Source organism: Anoplophora glabripennis, unplaced genomic scaffold (assembly GCF_000390285.2).
Source record: "Anoplophora glabripennis isolate ALB-LARVAE unplaced genomic scaffold, Agla_2.0 scaffold4, whole genome shotgun sequence".
Lineage (NCBI taxonomy): Eukaryota > Metazoa > Arthropoda > Insecta > Coleoptera > Cerambycidae > Anoplophora > Anoplophora glabripennis.
In genome coordinates, this window is record NW_019416568.1 from 2,665,852 (window position 1) to 2,682,959 (window position 17,108).

At 30.6% G+C, this 17,108-nt stretch overlaps 1 protein-coding gene across 1 annotated transcript in view; it reads left to right on the forward strand.

Annotated features, from left to right (window-relative positions):
- Positions 1–17,108, forward strand: part of LOC108917496 (soluble guanylate cyclase 88E) — an 83,873-nt gene that overhangs the window by 51,231 nt on the left and 15,534 nt on the right. The window contains exons 4-9 of the mRNA XM_018724127.2: positions 4,521–4,726; positions 5,859–5,982; positions 9,655–9,796; positions 14,397–14,523; positions 14,625–14,829; positions 16,381–16,527. Of these exons, the coding sequence (XP_018579643.1) occupies positions 4,521–4,726; positions 5,859–5,982; positions 9,655–9,796; positions 14,397–14,523; positions 14,625–14,829; positions 16,381–16,527 (951 nt within the window). The remainder of the gene's footprint in view (positions 1–4,520; positions 4,727–5,858; positions 5,983–9,654; positions 9,797–14,396; positions 14,524–14,624; positions 14,830–16,380; positions 16,528–17,108) is intronic.

The following is a 17,108-nucleotide window of genomic DNA, read 5'->3' on the forward strand; positions in this document are numbered from 1 at the left end:
TTACCAATTTTTTTCAAAACCGATTTATCTCGCAAACCGTTCATTTTTTCGAAATAAATAAAGAGTACCATTTTTAAAGAAAAACCTTCAGAGTATCTAATAATAATATTTTCAGTTTGATAAAATTACTTCTGTCAAAATTTTGAGAAAAATTGTGATAGGGCCAGTCCGTTTCTGGACACCTGATAATAGCAAAAAGTTGATTTTAGCATCAAATCGTAGAGCTCCATGTGTAATGCAACGTACGAAAATTTTATTAAAATATACAGGGTGGTTTCAAAGTTATAACCCTAAACGTTAATTTCTAGGTACCCCTTTGACCCCCCATAGCTCCATTAGGGGGCACATTAAGAAAAAAAATTATAGGAAGGACTAGTTTTATTTTGACCTCCCCTATACAGTCCCGAGAGATTAGGAGGTACTTACCCGACACCCTGTATATACGCAAGTTGATTGATTACTGGTTGTTTTGTTCAACAGTATTCATCAAATTATTTTAACCAAATAATCCATACGCTTCGAGGTACTAATTCTCAAATTAACTTGTTCTATGTATAACAATCCCCATGGAAACTCCAAACGCTGTAAAGAAATGAAAAGGTCAAATAGAATGCATTACAATCGTTAATTACACAACTAATTACCTATATTATATAATTATTTAAAGTATGAAAATCTGATTACCCACAGAACCCTTCTTGTGTAACTGAAACCGTTATTGATCGAAAGACACAGTAATATTCCAATATTCTTTTATAACTGCTAACGGTAGTCTGCCCACATACAAACTTTCCTATTTGTCCCTTTTCTTATCGCAGTCACCTAAACTGTTAAGTTTAAAACACAATACTTTTACCCTTTTTCTTTACAAACTGCAACGTGTGTGGAAGTAAATTGCATTTGTATTGCTTCTGCCACTGACAGACGACACTAATTGTGACAAGGTTTCACAGAGTTGATATATTCAGTGACTTACTAACGGAAGTTTATATAATTACAGATCTCGGGAAACATAAATACTCCTTAGTTTAATAACAGTATAACAGCCAAAAGCCAACAGAAAGCCAACGACAAGCCTAAGAATTTGATAAGATTCTATTGATTTTTTTCATCTCAGCTGTTTATAAATAACGTTTGTTTCTAGAGGGAATACATATAGAATTCTTCCTGAACCATTTACTTCACATTAACAAAATTGGATTTGTTATTAGGAACATAGTCCTTCTTATATAAATACAAACAGTTTTTTTATACAAAAGGCATTCTTTATCTGCGTCATTTTTTATATGTATGTATATACGTTTGAAAACATTTTATTACGAGGTACGAGCATTTCCATCATCTTCTTGAAGGGAAGGAGACTATATTATTTACGCATTTATGAATACATTTTAAATATAATACGGTTTCGTATTGGAAATCTGTCATCTGCAATATTTTCCTCATGATTTATTTTCCTTTAGACGTTAACGAACTTAAACCGCAAAAATTCGCTTCATTCATAAGATCTGTAACAATTTAAATTGAATCCGATCTTTAAACAAGATCAAGTCAATTTTTTTCTCGACAAAGTGACGGATGGTTTATTAAATTATACAGGGAGTTTTTCTAAAATTAGTCCTCAGGTCTTTGTGACCCTCCAAAGTTTAGATGGGTAACACAGTTTTTGGTTAACTAATCAATCAGTCAAAAATAAATAGTTTGACATCTCATTTAAAGAATTAGATGAACAATATCCAAATGAAATTTTTATGCTTTCTGAGTTTTTTCTTTGGACTTTCAACAATGTCAAATATTTTTAATTTTTTTCTGATAATGAAAACTCTTGAGACTTCTCCTATTTACGATGTTACTGGTTAATTTTTGTCTAAATTATACAAAAGATAACTGCTATGAGATATAATACAGTCTCTAAGAGTCATTTTAGGCACACACTTGTTTTTTGCTTGTTTTGTCCCAACACTTCAAATATGTTAAGTGAAGCTCAAGGGCCGAACAAGAATTGAATATTTATTGCGTCATTTTGAACAAATCCTAACGTTGATCGAAAAACAAACGAAATTGTCAGTGTTCCTAAAAATAATAAGACCAGACAATTCCAAGTTTTCTTTTTCAAACAAACTCATATTTCGTTCGTTTCGTATATTCATTACTATTTATTTTCAATAACCCGAGATGACTTTGAGATAGATACTTTACTTTGATGTTGATGACATGTTGATAGCACTTCTAAACAAAGACAGGTTCATTCTTTACATAAAAAAATTCTCCCACGTATTTAAATGATCACGTATAAAATATTTCAAAGAGGGATTTGACAAAAATCGGATAGATGTTACGCTTTCATACACTTTCTGCCTTTTGGACCCCTTAACAACCTTGAGAGGTAAGAAATTGAAGTCGGACAAGGACGTGATGGGAGCGGTGCGAGTTTGGCAACATACGCAATCAAAAGATTTTTTTCTAATAGTATCCGCAAGTTATCTGGTATTATATTGGAAAATAAAATTTGTTTCATTATATGTTATAGAAAAAATTTTATACTCATAAAGATCATAAAAATACTACATTAAAGGGCTTGAAACGAGTCGAAACACGATATTTGTCGAAATACCATCCCTAAAACCTAAAAATCAACTAAACTATTAAATCCTCTATTGTGTGTAGACGTTTCAAAACGAGTAATTAAATTAATCATTTATGTTCCGCCCCTCATATTTGCAATTTCTCTCATTTCGGTATCTTTATGAGCTACAAATCCAATAAAGAAGGATTAAAAGTTTTATTGAAGCGCAAAAAGTCCTCCCTGTGGTTTTAATTCATCAAATTAGATAAAAAAGAAACTCATTAGTCTAAGCTTTAAAAAGTTATCAAAGCTTCATGCCCACAAAATATACAGCGACAATGACAAGGATATAAGGAATAAGCTGCATTATTTAAGTATGAACTTTATGGAATAATAGATTGATTACTAAGTACAACAACAAATGAACTATAAAAACTTTGGAGGAGCTACAAAAATTTAATTCAGGATTTCGTTTTGGCACATGCTGCTATGGGATGAAAATTAAATAAGTTGGAGGCTTTGATGTGAAACACAAAAACAAATGAATTTTTACGTTCTAATGTATATTAAGAGTATACCAATTTGGCTGGAAAAATACAAACAATGTGTAAAATTGTGTACAGAATGTATGTGTTTTTTCTACAAAGAACAAATGTACACGAAAGCCCCTTTAACTAATATTCCAAGTTCCTTCCATTTCTTAAACATAAAACTTTCAAATTAAAAAGCGATGTTTTTTATATTTCTTTTTCTAATTACATTCACATTGTACAAATATGAAGTAGTCTTATATTATTTATATGACAGTCGAGACACATTCTTTAAGTGAATTAATTTACTTTATTTATAGTTTAATGTTTGAATAACAAGCATTTTAAATAATTTTTGAATAACTTCTCTAGTATGAATCATTTGAGGAAAAATGAAAAAAAGGAGCTTTTCAAACAAGAAAGTCTAAGAGAAATTATTTTTTCATCTATATGAACTATATATTTGACTATATTTTATTTAAAAGGAAAAGTTAGTATGATTATAAGAAGACAAAAAAAATATTGAAACTAAGATAGTTTTTCAACAACAACATCTGGAAAACAAAAGTAAAAACGTTTCATAAAGTTTTGTTCTGATATTATGATTACGGTGTAGTTCTTTAGAAAAACGATAAAAGGAATTATTCGGAGAGGTACAAAAATGTCGAAAATTGATAATAAAGCAGAACTTGATAATAAATTTCAAAATTACGTCTCTATATCTCACTTATTTATCTCTAGACTATATTAAAAGCCTAAAAAATTTAAGTCTCTCGTAAAAATATAGGTAATATTCCTTAAACTGGAAAACAAAATTTGTTAGTACTTTTCATGTGTACAACAAGGACATTTCGGTGGATTTTATTTTGTTCAAAGGATTATTACAGATTTTTTTTTAAGTATGACGATACTTTTATGCTTTACAAGTGGCATAAATAAAATTATTATTGAGTTTCAAGTCTATATGACCATATTATGTTTTATTTTATGGAAAAACATAAAAGTATGTTAAAATTTGGTCCATATACAACGACTACATAAAAGCAAACAGAATAATTCTTTACCCTCTCGACAGAGACGCAATAAAAAGTGGAATGCTATAAGCGCATATTTGATGTAGTAGAATGTCTGTAAGCTTTTACACTTACTTGAGTAAAATTAACTATGATGTCTATGTTGTAAGTATGTTTCGTTTGATGAATGTAATTTTTCGTTCCCAAAAAATATGTTGCATTTTTTGATAGTACCTTTAGTAACACCTGTCAGTCCTATAATAAATCATGTAGCTGACGATTTTAGTCCTGAATAGCTTAAAGTTGTTTTAGTATTAAAAACTTTTAGGGAGAATATATGTCATAAATGTGTAAAACTTAACTCCTAATTTTTTACAGGTCAATTGATTATGACTTTTTTTTTTGTTTTAGGTAGCTAGACATTTTTATCACAAAGAAATGAAGATAGAACTAGTCAGAGAAGAATTGTTGTTCGATATGGTCCACGTTACTTTTCAACTAACATTCGACAACAGAGCCTTTACCTTAGCTTCTTTAGCTATGACCAGGGAAGAGAAGCACTTGCCAATCAGTGCTTCTGTTCTGTTCGAAATATTTCCATTTTGTATAGTTTTTGGGTAAGTGTAAATAAATATGAAACAATAAATACATCAATAAGGTACATGCATCGATGAAAACTACTTCAATCAATTTCATTTTCATTCAATTAAAATAGCTCAATTTTATCTGAACAATAGCACACTTTTTTAATGAATTCTATTTTGCAACAGATTCAAGAGAAAAAATATAATTAAAAAACAAATTAAATTGGTATTAAGCAAATAAGGCACGCTGAATTGTCATACTTACAGCAAACAATTTTTTTTCTCCATGTATCACAATACATTATTCGTGGGCACATCATAAGCAGATGACACACAAACGCATGAGATTTTAACTTATTCATAAACCAAATAATATCTACTTTCATTAGGCTACATTTGTTTCTTATTTTTTTGAACATCTTTTGACATTAAAAGCGGCTCCCTTAATAGCAAGTAACCTCAACGAAATAAGCTCATCAAAAACAAATTAAAAAGCAGTAAAAATAAAACTCATATGAAATATGCGTATAAAGATTTGCCAAAGGAAAACACTTCCGCAAAAAAATTTAAAAGAAATACGATTTCCTTATCGGAAACAAACAAAATCATCTAAAACCAATTTCACAACAACATGTACTAATGAATTTTTGTAATATCCTGTAATATCCTAATATTTGAAAAATAAGTTGTTTTTTGATAAGAATTTACATTGATTATTTTAGAGGCGTAGTAGACTTATTTGTATATTCGAGAAAATGGCGAATGCGCCAATGCTACATCGTTAATTTTATGGATTAAATGATTAATGATTAAATGATGTGATTCAAATCATTGTATTTTTGAGGTCAAAATAAGACTTTTTTTCAAATTTGTTTGGAAATTATTTCTAATAAATAAATATTAGTTACTTTAATAAGTACAAATTTTACAATAAATTCCTTAATAAATTTCTCTGCAGGTTAGTCTGTCAATAAGAATTTTAAATGGTGTTTGTATAACATTTAACTGATGTTAACTATTCAAATATACTTAAATATGCTGATATACATCAAAATGTTTTTAGAATAGACTACTTGCATTTAGTTTTTAGTATCCCCTTGTACACAAATATGTTTTGTATGTACCTAATTCATAACAACATCGTTCTTATTTGTTTCCTTTTCAGATCAGATATGATTGTGCGTAGCATAGGCAATTCTTTAATGGTCATTTTACCAGATTTAGTAGGGAAGAAAATAACTAACTGGTTTGACTTGGTTCGGCCACTCATAGCATTCAAGTTTGGTTCGGTAAGCATACATTTTTAAATAATTTATTTACTATTTCCATGACAAACTGTAAGTAGAATATAACTGCATATAACAAATTAATGTTTTATTTAATCGAAGCAAATTTTATTGTAGAATTTCATCCTTAGTAGCCAAATCTCATATGTGATAGCAGAGCATTGTTTCTTTAATGGCAAAGTTTTTTAAAAGGCTTCCAAGTACCTGTTCATCGAGACACATAAATTAAAATTTACACTAATACTAGATACTTTTTGAGAGGTTTTGAATTAAACTTTTAAATTGTCTGCTTGATTAAGTTTATTTTGAATTTATTTAATCACACACAAAATATTCTATATCATGTGGTTCCACCACAACTTATCTCACGTAACAGTGACTAGACCACCGAAATCATGCGATTTTACGCCATGTGACTTTTTCTTGTAAGGATACGTAAAGTCGAAGATTTATTCTGCCCAAAGGAATACCATTGTTAAATCAAAGGCAGAAATTTGGAGATATACGAGTAAAAATTTTGCCAACTTTTTAATTAATAAAACCTCATATGAAGTAATGTGTTTCTTTTGGGACAAGGTCCGCCTAAAATATAATTCTTTAGTATAAGATATGTGTCTTGCCTCAGCTGCTGGAAAACAAGATAGGGACCCCTTTTAGAATAAATTCTACTTATTCTTCAAGGCATGTCTGAATGGAATAGTAAAAGATATGCGCCCTCAAAAAGACGACGGAAATGGCGTTGATCATATTCGACAGCAATTGCAAAGGGGAGTCTCCAAAGTGTCAGTTATCGGAACCCGAATAAATTAAGACAAATTTAACAAGTTTTCTCCGAGGAATTTACAATTTATCCGTAGAATACTGGAACTGGGTATTAGATATAAAATATGGCTAATAACATCGCGAAATTTAATAATTAAAATTTCTTGATATTGGTGTCAACAGGATATATTATAATATAAATAACTGTATTCAATTAAGAATACAACTTTGAGCCTGTTAGAAGATTGCATGTGTTTTAAATAAGCTAAAAATAGAAATTAAATAAAGATGGTGTGACCAAAAATTAGTCATTTTTAAACTAATACCTTTTAATACAATTACTGGTACACATACGCTCAAGTAAACTAAAAAAAAATATTATCTAATTAAATATTTAACTTATACTTGTTGATTTATACTTCTATATATAGGTAGGCGTATTATTCATTGCATGAAATACATCTACAGTGTTTTCGAGCCAAGGCGGTTATTGATGTAGGAAAAAGTAATGCAAAAAAATTTAAATATTTGCAAATTTCTGATATCGCCTGTTGTGATATTGCCCAAAGTTACTTATTTGTGTCATTTTTTCACATTTTCTTTATTTACTGGGTAATTCGCCACATATAAAAAATAATTCATTTGAAATGAGCCAAAAGGATCAGTTAAGGGCTATTTTTTTGTGTAAATGAATTTACATGAGATTCTGATGTTTTCAAAATATGCTCATATATAGGTGCTAGAATAGCAACGTATAGTTCTAAAAAGGAAAGAGGAAATTGTCTAGATCTAAACACTGTGAGAAAGTTATATCCGTTGACCTAATTCAAAATATTTTCGGCCTTAGAGTTATATTAAATTAAATATTTTATAACCTTTATCAATACGTTTATATTCTTATTAAGTATCTATCTGCGATGGTTTGAAAATGATATTTTTCAAAAAATGAACACGTTGATTTACAATAAATATATTTATTAACAGCCCCTAAAGCTTTGAAACCTGTTGTTTTATAATTTAAGAGAAAAATAATGTTGCTTTAATTTTTAAATCATACGTTAATATTTTAAATAAAAGTACAAAATAATTTCATCATAGCACATTAAAATGGGTCACCTCGTTGCGAAATTTCTTTAACACGCTTAGACGCAAAACTTAGACAATTTTATAGAATTCCAGGAAGTCGAAGGAAAAATGAGAGTAAACTTGTGGATTAGTACTAGTCCATTTATATAATTCAAACCCTCCTCCATTACTTAAAACTTTTGTGAGGCAAGTTTATGCTCAACAGTTCTAAGTTTATGCTCAGCCTTCTAACTAAATTATCATCTTATGGACTGTAAATTAAAGCTCTTTTGAACTTAGGAAAATTATTTTTTATAAAAGTAAACATTTTTACTTTTCATTTTATGAAAATAAGTCATTTCTGTTAAAAAATTATTCCTTAAATTTGCTGAAAACCCTAAATATGCAATCTAATGAAGATGTAGGTGTACCTGAGGAGATACTGGAGAGTGGGAAAGAGGTTTCTTTGAATCCTCTCCCAAAGAAATCTCGAGAAATTTACGGATGTGTCTATCAACCTTTTATGGATTGGTGCAAAGAAAAAGCATTAAGTTGTATTCAGAAGATGTATTGATGGTGTATTTCTCAAACTTAGCAACTAAATTGAAGCCGCCAACGCTTTGGTCGCAATATTCAATGTTGAATATAAAGAAGGGGATTGATTTAAGCAATTATTCAGTTACATGCTTTTCTCAAGGGGCAAAATGAAGGATATGTACCGAAAAAATCTCGAGTATTTACAAAGGGGCAAGTCTGCAACATCTGAAAATAATATAAATATTAATGAAAACATGTTGGACTGCTTTGAGATTTGCCCCAAGAATGAGAGTAGTGGCAATTTCAGTGGTTTATTTAATTTTAATACGAGTTCAAAGTGACTATTTAATCAATGTGGATAAACAAAAAATATTGTAAATATTGTTGAATAAACTTTTATAAATTAAAATCTGATTAACACATTTGATCTAAGGATTAAAAGTGAATACTTTTGTTTCTAAGATACCTTTTCTCAGTAAGGAAAATGTCAACGTTAGAGTATTGTGATAGTCAAAAAATGTCATAGTTTTGTGACAGTTAAACAACAAGTTGTTTTTTACAGTTCTCAATGCTTATCATAAGACGATTTTCGAATTATGCACCTATTAGTATTTTCATATTAATCGAAACATAGATTCTAGATAAAAAATGAACAAATACAATAATTCAAAGAGCTTGAAAATGTATCTACACCTTAACCTTTAAACAACTGGATCCAAACGGATGAGACCGAAATAAGTGAAAAACAATATTAATCGATTAAGCTCTATAAGACCTTCACCTACACTTGTCAACATATTAACTATTTTCTCGTTCCTAATTCCCTTTTCGATTTAGTTCAAAGCAAGGTTCTACACACCCTCATTTATATGAGGACGTCATTTGTTGTCAACAACTCCAGCAAATCCAAAAGTTTTAAACACAGCCCCGTCGGGTTTTCAATGTTCTCAGATTATTTCTACCTACTTCCATTAATACGCTTGTTTCAATATTTCCCATATTAATATGTAGGTATTCAACAATAAAACTTGCTTTTGTTATAATTTTTTTGATTATTATTTTATTAAAGATTACTAGCTTTCTTATTGTATTATATACGATGACATAACAAAATATGTATTAAAATAATGATAGTTTGTTATAAAACAAATAAAAATACAAATCTACGTTAACGTCAGTCAACGTTGTGGTGCCCTTTCAGATATTTTACAGTCGAATTAAGAAGCTCTGTGTACTTTTAACATGTATTTTGTAGTATTTGCTAATTTAACCTCGAAATATCTCGGTTTACATCGTAACAGTTTGTTTCAGATTTTGAACCGGACCAATAATATTTTTGAATTGGTAACTGTGGAGCCAATTTTGAACGACAAACCTCCATCTGACGGCAGAGGTGGTCTGCTACTTAGTGACGAGATGGAAGTATCTGAAGATAGAAATTTAAGGCTTAAAGGTAATTTTAATCTACATTATAATTGCTTTGAATTGCTTTCTATTCGCGATTTACGAGTTTTCTTAGTAATATTTTAGCGTAATTTTCACGGTTATAAAACTAACTGGTTAAATAGGAAAATGCCAGCCATAAGGACAATGTAACATTGCACAATATGGCTGCATTTTTATTTTTTCCTAGTCGTATTACAGACAGAATATTCTTTACACTCCAAAATATATAAAAAAAACTCCGTATAAACTGTTACGATCTGAATTAATTGCGAGTGAAATATCCCAAAGCTAACTTAAATTTACGTTTCCAAAGAAATATGGTAAGAACTCTAATTGTTAGGGATTTCCCTGTCAAAATTATGATCTTTGCAGCTATTAATTAACAAAGTATTCTTTGTTTCCTCAGACTGTAAGAGTTGATGAAATTAAAACTATAAATATTAATGTTTTTATTTCAAAGCAATCAATAAGTTTGTTAAGGTTCAATTATTAGTTCAATATACAGAAGAAAGAAAAGTTAGGAGGCAAACGTATCGACAATCAATTAAAACGTAGATTCAGTGATAAATGACAAGCAAATTTTTTTAGTTAATTGCTAGATTTAAATTATGTATCACTCGACAGTGATTTCGTGGTCAAATAATCGTGAGATTCATATGTGACGTAATTTTCAAGGTCAAATATGATGGTCTCGAGTGGTCTCTAAAGTGATTTGGTGACCTTGAACGGATTTCTAGGTCGTCTACTGACGTTGAGCGATTGAAATGGCTTTTTTCCTACTTACCTCCCGTTGTCCATAGCAACTTCCACTTCTACGGCAAAATCCACTTACCTCCTTAAAATTACTATTAAGTGAGAGCAGATAAGATAGATATACCTGACTTTTGGTTGCAGAAAAAGTAATAAACGTTACAAAATGAACTTTTTTTTCTTATCTTTGGAGTACTTTTTGCTTTTATTATTTTTTTTCTTAGCACATCCGTATAATTGACTGGTATTTAAAGTACGATATGAAATTTATTAACTCAACCAAAAACTACTTAACAAATTACACTTGTACTACTTTATCTCCACATCATTTTCATGTTTTTACGGACATATGTGTATAACTATGCAATCACATTTAAAATGTTAGAAGAACTGAAACCGACGCCAGGACGCATAGTCAATAGGCGCGTATATATAGAACCATCGACTGATTCTTATTATTCTGTTCGTTTGCGGTCTACGTTAAAATGCAGTTTAAATTAACTTTGACAAATCTTCAACTGATAACATTTCTAACCAAAGTAGCCAGCTATTTTGGAATAGTACCTTGGCATAATTACAACAAACGTATTGTGTATGTGAAAACATTTAAATGTTTCTCTGTATTGCAAATTAGTCTGTTACTTATTGGAGCAATATATTTGTATTACCTCCGAATAGAAATAATACAACGTCATTTTGTCAGTGTAATTGTAGATGCTCTACAAGAAACAGGTGGTATGGCTTTATTTATATCGCTGTCAGCAGGATCAGCCTTTTGGAGCAGGACCGAATGGGGTGAATTATTTAATTTGATCCATCACGTAGACGACATTTTTAATTTGTACACCGTACGGAAAAAACGTATATCTAAACAAACCCTGATTTTATCGACTATAGAGCTGATAGGTCCGTTCTGTGCAATATTCAGTCATATTCTTTTTGTAAGATTCCACCTATTGAGCATGACATCTTGGATATTTAATTATACATTTTTGTTAACAGCAGTTATAATTTATAACATGATTGTTTTCATTAAGCTCAAGTTTGAAGACATTAACGACTTGCTATCGCGTATTGCGACTTCAGATTATGATTTGCTCAAGGACATAGAGAAAGTTGGAACCTTGTACATTATTTTACATCAGCTGGTTGCAAAGCTCAACGGTATATTCGGATGGCCACTGTTATTCATTCACTACTATTTCCTTATGGCCTTGGAAAACTGTTTGATATATTTTTTCCTTGTGCACCTGGACGAATACGAATTTAGAATTTACTTGATAATTTCTTCCCAGATTATGATTATATTAGCGGTAAGTAATATGAATATGAAAAATTGCTTTTATTAAATTCACAAAAATTAATATCTAATAATAATAACAATAATAATAATAATAACTGTAACAACAACAGTAACAGTAACAGTAATAATAACGATAATGATAATAATACTAATAACAATAAATTCACGTGGAGAAAATTCTCTTCATTTTACATCAATTGTTCCTTTCAAAGGTCTACTTGGTTTCTAATATACAGGGTGTTTCACTAAGGTCGGCGAGGTGATATTAGAGAAAGTATAGGCCCTAGAGCTTCGGGAAATAAGTTTTTATTAATAAATCGACCAAGAGAAATCGCCGGAAATAGTTTTCAAGTTGGAGGCGTAATCTACATACCAAAATATAGAGTTGATTTTTTCTCATAAATGTTTCCTATTCAGCTTCGAACTTGAAGAAAACTATTTCCAGAGATTTCTCTTGGTTGATTTATTAATCAAATTTTTTACCGAAGTTCTAGGAGCTATACTTTCCCCAATATACCTCGCTGACCTTAGTGGGACACACTGTATACACGGCTGTTTTCTTTTGAATTGTAACAAAATGAATAACCTTCGACAATTTTATAAAATTAATTAATTTTGAACAGTTCTGCTTAGCATCCTTATTTATATTAGATAATAAGACTTTTCAAACTAAATAATTATAAAAACAATCGTCTATACTAAGGATTCAAAATGCATGCAAATAATAAAATCAATTATTTCCAGGTGTCTGTGGCGCTGATAATATTTTCTTGTAACTCCGTTATTTCCGAGACGGACAAACTGGAAACAAAATGTCATAATCTTAAACAAATCTCTATGCAGCAGCCATATATAAGGGAAGAATTAGATGAGTTGAGGTATCTGGTCAGGAACAGGCCTGCTAAGATCTCAGCCGCTGGATTCTTCCAAATAAAAAAATCAACTCTACTTTCAATCATCAGCACTAGCACTACTTACTTCATAGTTATAATACAGTTATTAGAACCGTGAATTATTGTATTCTTTAGCACCGTTTGACTTCACCAACAACTCTCACGCTTATTAAACTTATAATATTCGTATAATATGCATGTTTATATTTGTAGATTTAGAATAAACTCGATATTTTGAGTGAAAAACTTGAAGCACGCAATACTCGTAGACTTAGCCTTATTTAATATTGCATATTACATTGGTCTCATTAATAATAATTAATTGTAACATATACATTTAAATTGTAAAATTAGTATTTTCTAATAAATAACAAATAAAGTGATTCGGATTTTATATTAGAGTTTATTAATTAATCAAATCTTTAACGTAAGTAACATTATTTATTTACTGCTTCTTCATTTTTTTTTTATGGAAAAGGAATATTCAACCAGTTTGCGACCGAGAAACATCGGTGAATTTTTTCGAAACGTAGGTGAATTTTTTCGAAATATCGGTGAATTTTCACATGTTTTTCATGTGGATGTCTCTGGGATGATTCAGGAGGCAATCGCGATATCTGCGGAGCTTCGCGTTTAAATATGAGAAAGATTGGTGAAAAATTGAGTTGGCGGAAACTGCGCCATATGGGCTTTTTGAAGAATTGTGCGGATATTCAAAACATAGGCGAATTTTGCATACCACGACAGTATCTTTGTTGTTTTTGTAATTTTCACACACTGTAAACAAATTTCACTCAAATTTCACTCAATTTTACTCAATAATGTATCAATTTCGGTCCACAATGGAGTGATATTTTCACTCTATTAGTATGAGTTTAAATGAGGGAAACTATTGCATCAGAAATGAGTGAGTTTATTATTTCAAAATATTATTACTTGAAGCTTTGTCGGATTTAATTTAACTTTCATTTCAAAGTTTAATATATTCACACACATATTGACTGCTTCCTGGCATTAACTTCTTTTTAGAACATTTTAAATGTGATTGCTTATTTATTTACGTACGTAAGAACTTTATAATGATGTTGCGGCAAAGTAATACGAGTTTAATCTGTTAAGTAGCTCTGAGTTAATTAAACCTTAAAAAAAAATAACGACCTAATAGTCACATAGGCTTATAGACACCAGGCACCAATTCCTTGACCTTGAATGTCCCGCGAGGTCACCTTCTTTGACCTTGAAAGTCACTCAAGGCCACTTTGTTTAACCTTGAAACATTCTGTAACATGTGAGCTTCCGCTGTACTCTTCTGCTGGGAGGAGAAAACCGAAAATTGTCAAAAATAACACTTTGGATTTTATTATTTCGCTTATAAAACTACAAATTTTAGGCTGTCTGGAAAAATAATATCAACATTAGACCAGAAATTCTTTGTCTCAAATTCGTTGCCTCTAATTTTCACAATTGCTTTTTACAAATTTCTTGATTTTACTTCAGTTAAATATTAGAGGCATGTAGTCCTCAGTACAAATTCGTATTAAAACTTTATATATATTTATATCTTGGGAGTCCCTCAGTAATTACGAATCGCTTTTATCGCTGCAAATATCTCTAATTATCCTCCACGTGCTGACTATCTTCTAAATCCGTGCACTTTTTAGGTCAGATGATTTACATGGATAATTGGAAGATGATGATGTACTTAGGAACCCCCGTGATGCCCGATCTCAATTCTCTAATTAATTCCGGCCTATACATCAACGACCTCTCTATGCACGACTTTAGTCGGTAACTAGCACAAAAACACTTAACCTAACATTTATGAAAATGTATAGCTACTCATCTTTCACGAATTTTACTTTTTCATTAACGACTCTGTGATATTTTAGAGACCTCATGTTGGCCGGTACCCAACAATCCGTAGAACTCAAGTTAGCCTTAGACCAGGAACAACAGAAAAGTAAGAAGTTGGAGGAGTCGATGAGGAAGTTAGACGAAGAAATGAGAAGGACTGACGAGCTCTTATATCAGATGATACCGAAACAGGTCGCTGATAGGTTGAGGAAGGGAGAAAATCCTATCGATACGTGCGAGGTACGCAGTAAGTTATATCTAAAGCAAATAACAGGGAAACAGCACAGCGTTCCCGAACTTTTGACTATCTTTCAATTAGCAGAGGCAGGAATCTACCATTAATCACCCTCTGATTTGGGTCAATACCAATATTCACGCGAGAGGTGAATCTCCATTAAAATTACATTACGAAAACGCTCTATTCTTAATCTAAAATAATTTCTTGTTTTATTAAATAAACTATACGCATTTATCTTAACCGCTAAAAGAGTGCCCAACTCACTTTTCTCGGAAATGTTAGATTATCGAAATCGAAGCAGATATTTTCTGTATAAGTTCTTTCTTCCCGAAAAGGCCAAGATTCATTTGAAACTGATCAGCAGTTTTGGAGTTTAAAAAAATATATTTCTAGCGACACATATTTGTCGCTTTCTAACCATCTTGATAAACATAAAGATGACATTTCCTTTCTAATGTTTTTGTTTGACTCTAGTAAAAGGACGCAGAAAGCCTAACGTAAACTAATTCCATATTCAAATTTTGATGAAATTTAATACACACACTTTATACGTTTAAAAATGAGTTTAAGGATGAAAAATTATCTTCGCATCTATAAAATTATATATGTACATTTTCAATGAGTTAGTTTAATAAGGTTTTATAGTCTCAGTTGTGACTAAAGATGATTGACATAGCACTATGGCAATATAATGCCTTTAAATGTAAAACCATCAATCTCTTTCCTTTCAGAAGCCTCGCAGGCATTTATAAGGATTTATATAACGCTGTTTTAAGTAGAACGCTCTTATTTAAAGCCCCTTTTTCATTTTAAATATTATTTTCTTTATAATTCCTCTTGACTTAATTATTTAAATGAATTTGTACGTTTTGCTGCACTTTAATATAAAAAAAGCAAAGTTTTTTCAATGCCATACGTATATACTTTTATCTGCTTTTTTAAATGTAGAACAGATACATGTTTTTTATAAAAGTACTTACAATTAGTCTTTATGTAAGCATATTGAAATTATAGATCGAAACCCATCATTGTCAAATTGTGGACACAGTATTTCGTTCATTAAAAAAATAGTCCACCTACTTAATTCATATCTCAACCAGTTGATTGAAAAGGAAAACGAAAAAAATGTTCAATTATTTCTGAACGCCTGGGTAACTAATAAGATTCTGAATGTAATGTGATCCTTAATATTTTCTTATTAAAACTTTATAATATCAGCAACGTTGGATCTCTGACTGTGTGCGAAATTACATGGGGACAAAAGTATAAGGTGTTGCAATATTCTACAGGCGAAATAAATCGTTAACATTACAGATTTGTGTATTAAAAAGTAATCGAAATTAAATAGATATATAAAACAGGGTAATAAACCAAATTTACTTTTATAAATGCCAAAAATGTGTATTTGGTTGTAGAATTATCACTGAGAAACAAGAACCTACCTATATCAAATACACAAGGTCGTTTTAGATGAGGGTCAATTGTGTAGTCATTTAAAAATTGTATAGGAAGTGGAGTCGAAACTTTTAATAACCTATCGTTTTATTTTTCAGATGTTCGATAGCGTATCCATTTTGTTCTCTGATGTCGTGACTTTCACCGAGATCTGCAGCAGAATAACCCCCATGGAGGTTGTTTCGATGCTCAATGGAATGTATTCCATATTCGACAAGTTAACTGAAAGAAACAGAGTATATAAAGTGAGTGTTGTATGAAACTACACCTTCAGCTTTTTATGTAATAAATTTTTAAACCCCTGAGGCATTTGACTTTTATAAACTTTGTGAAACACCATTCACGTTTTAATAAAATAAGAGAAGTTTGATAACGACTTCAAATGTTTTTAATGATGATGAAGTACTTTTTTCATTTTATCCAGGAAAACATCCCATTTATACATAACACTTTAAATAAATTTTGGGAGAATTCTGGTCAATTAGGTACTTTAAAAAGTTAAAATCATATCAAATATTAATTGTGGCATTAAAGACGAACTTCAAGTCTCAGAACTAAACGAGCATCATCGAATAAACTGTGTATATTGCCATTCTTAAATGAAAATACAAATCTTATTTACCAACAACATCAACATTTGTTAACTTTATGCAATCAATGGCTCAGCGGATAACCACTAGTAGACCTACTGCTGAGCAGATGGCTCGTATAAGAAATAAGCTTTGCTCGGGTTGAATACTTGTCCATTGTCAGCAAACATGTTGCCCTTTCCCGCATAAGTTTAACCCTCTGGGATTCTGGACTTGAGCTCTAGCATTGTGTTCTA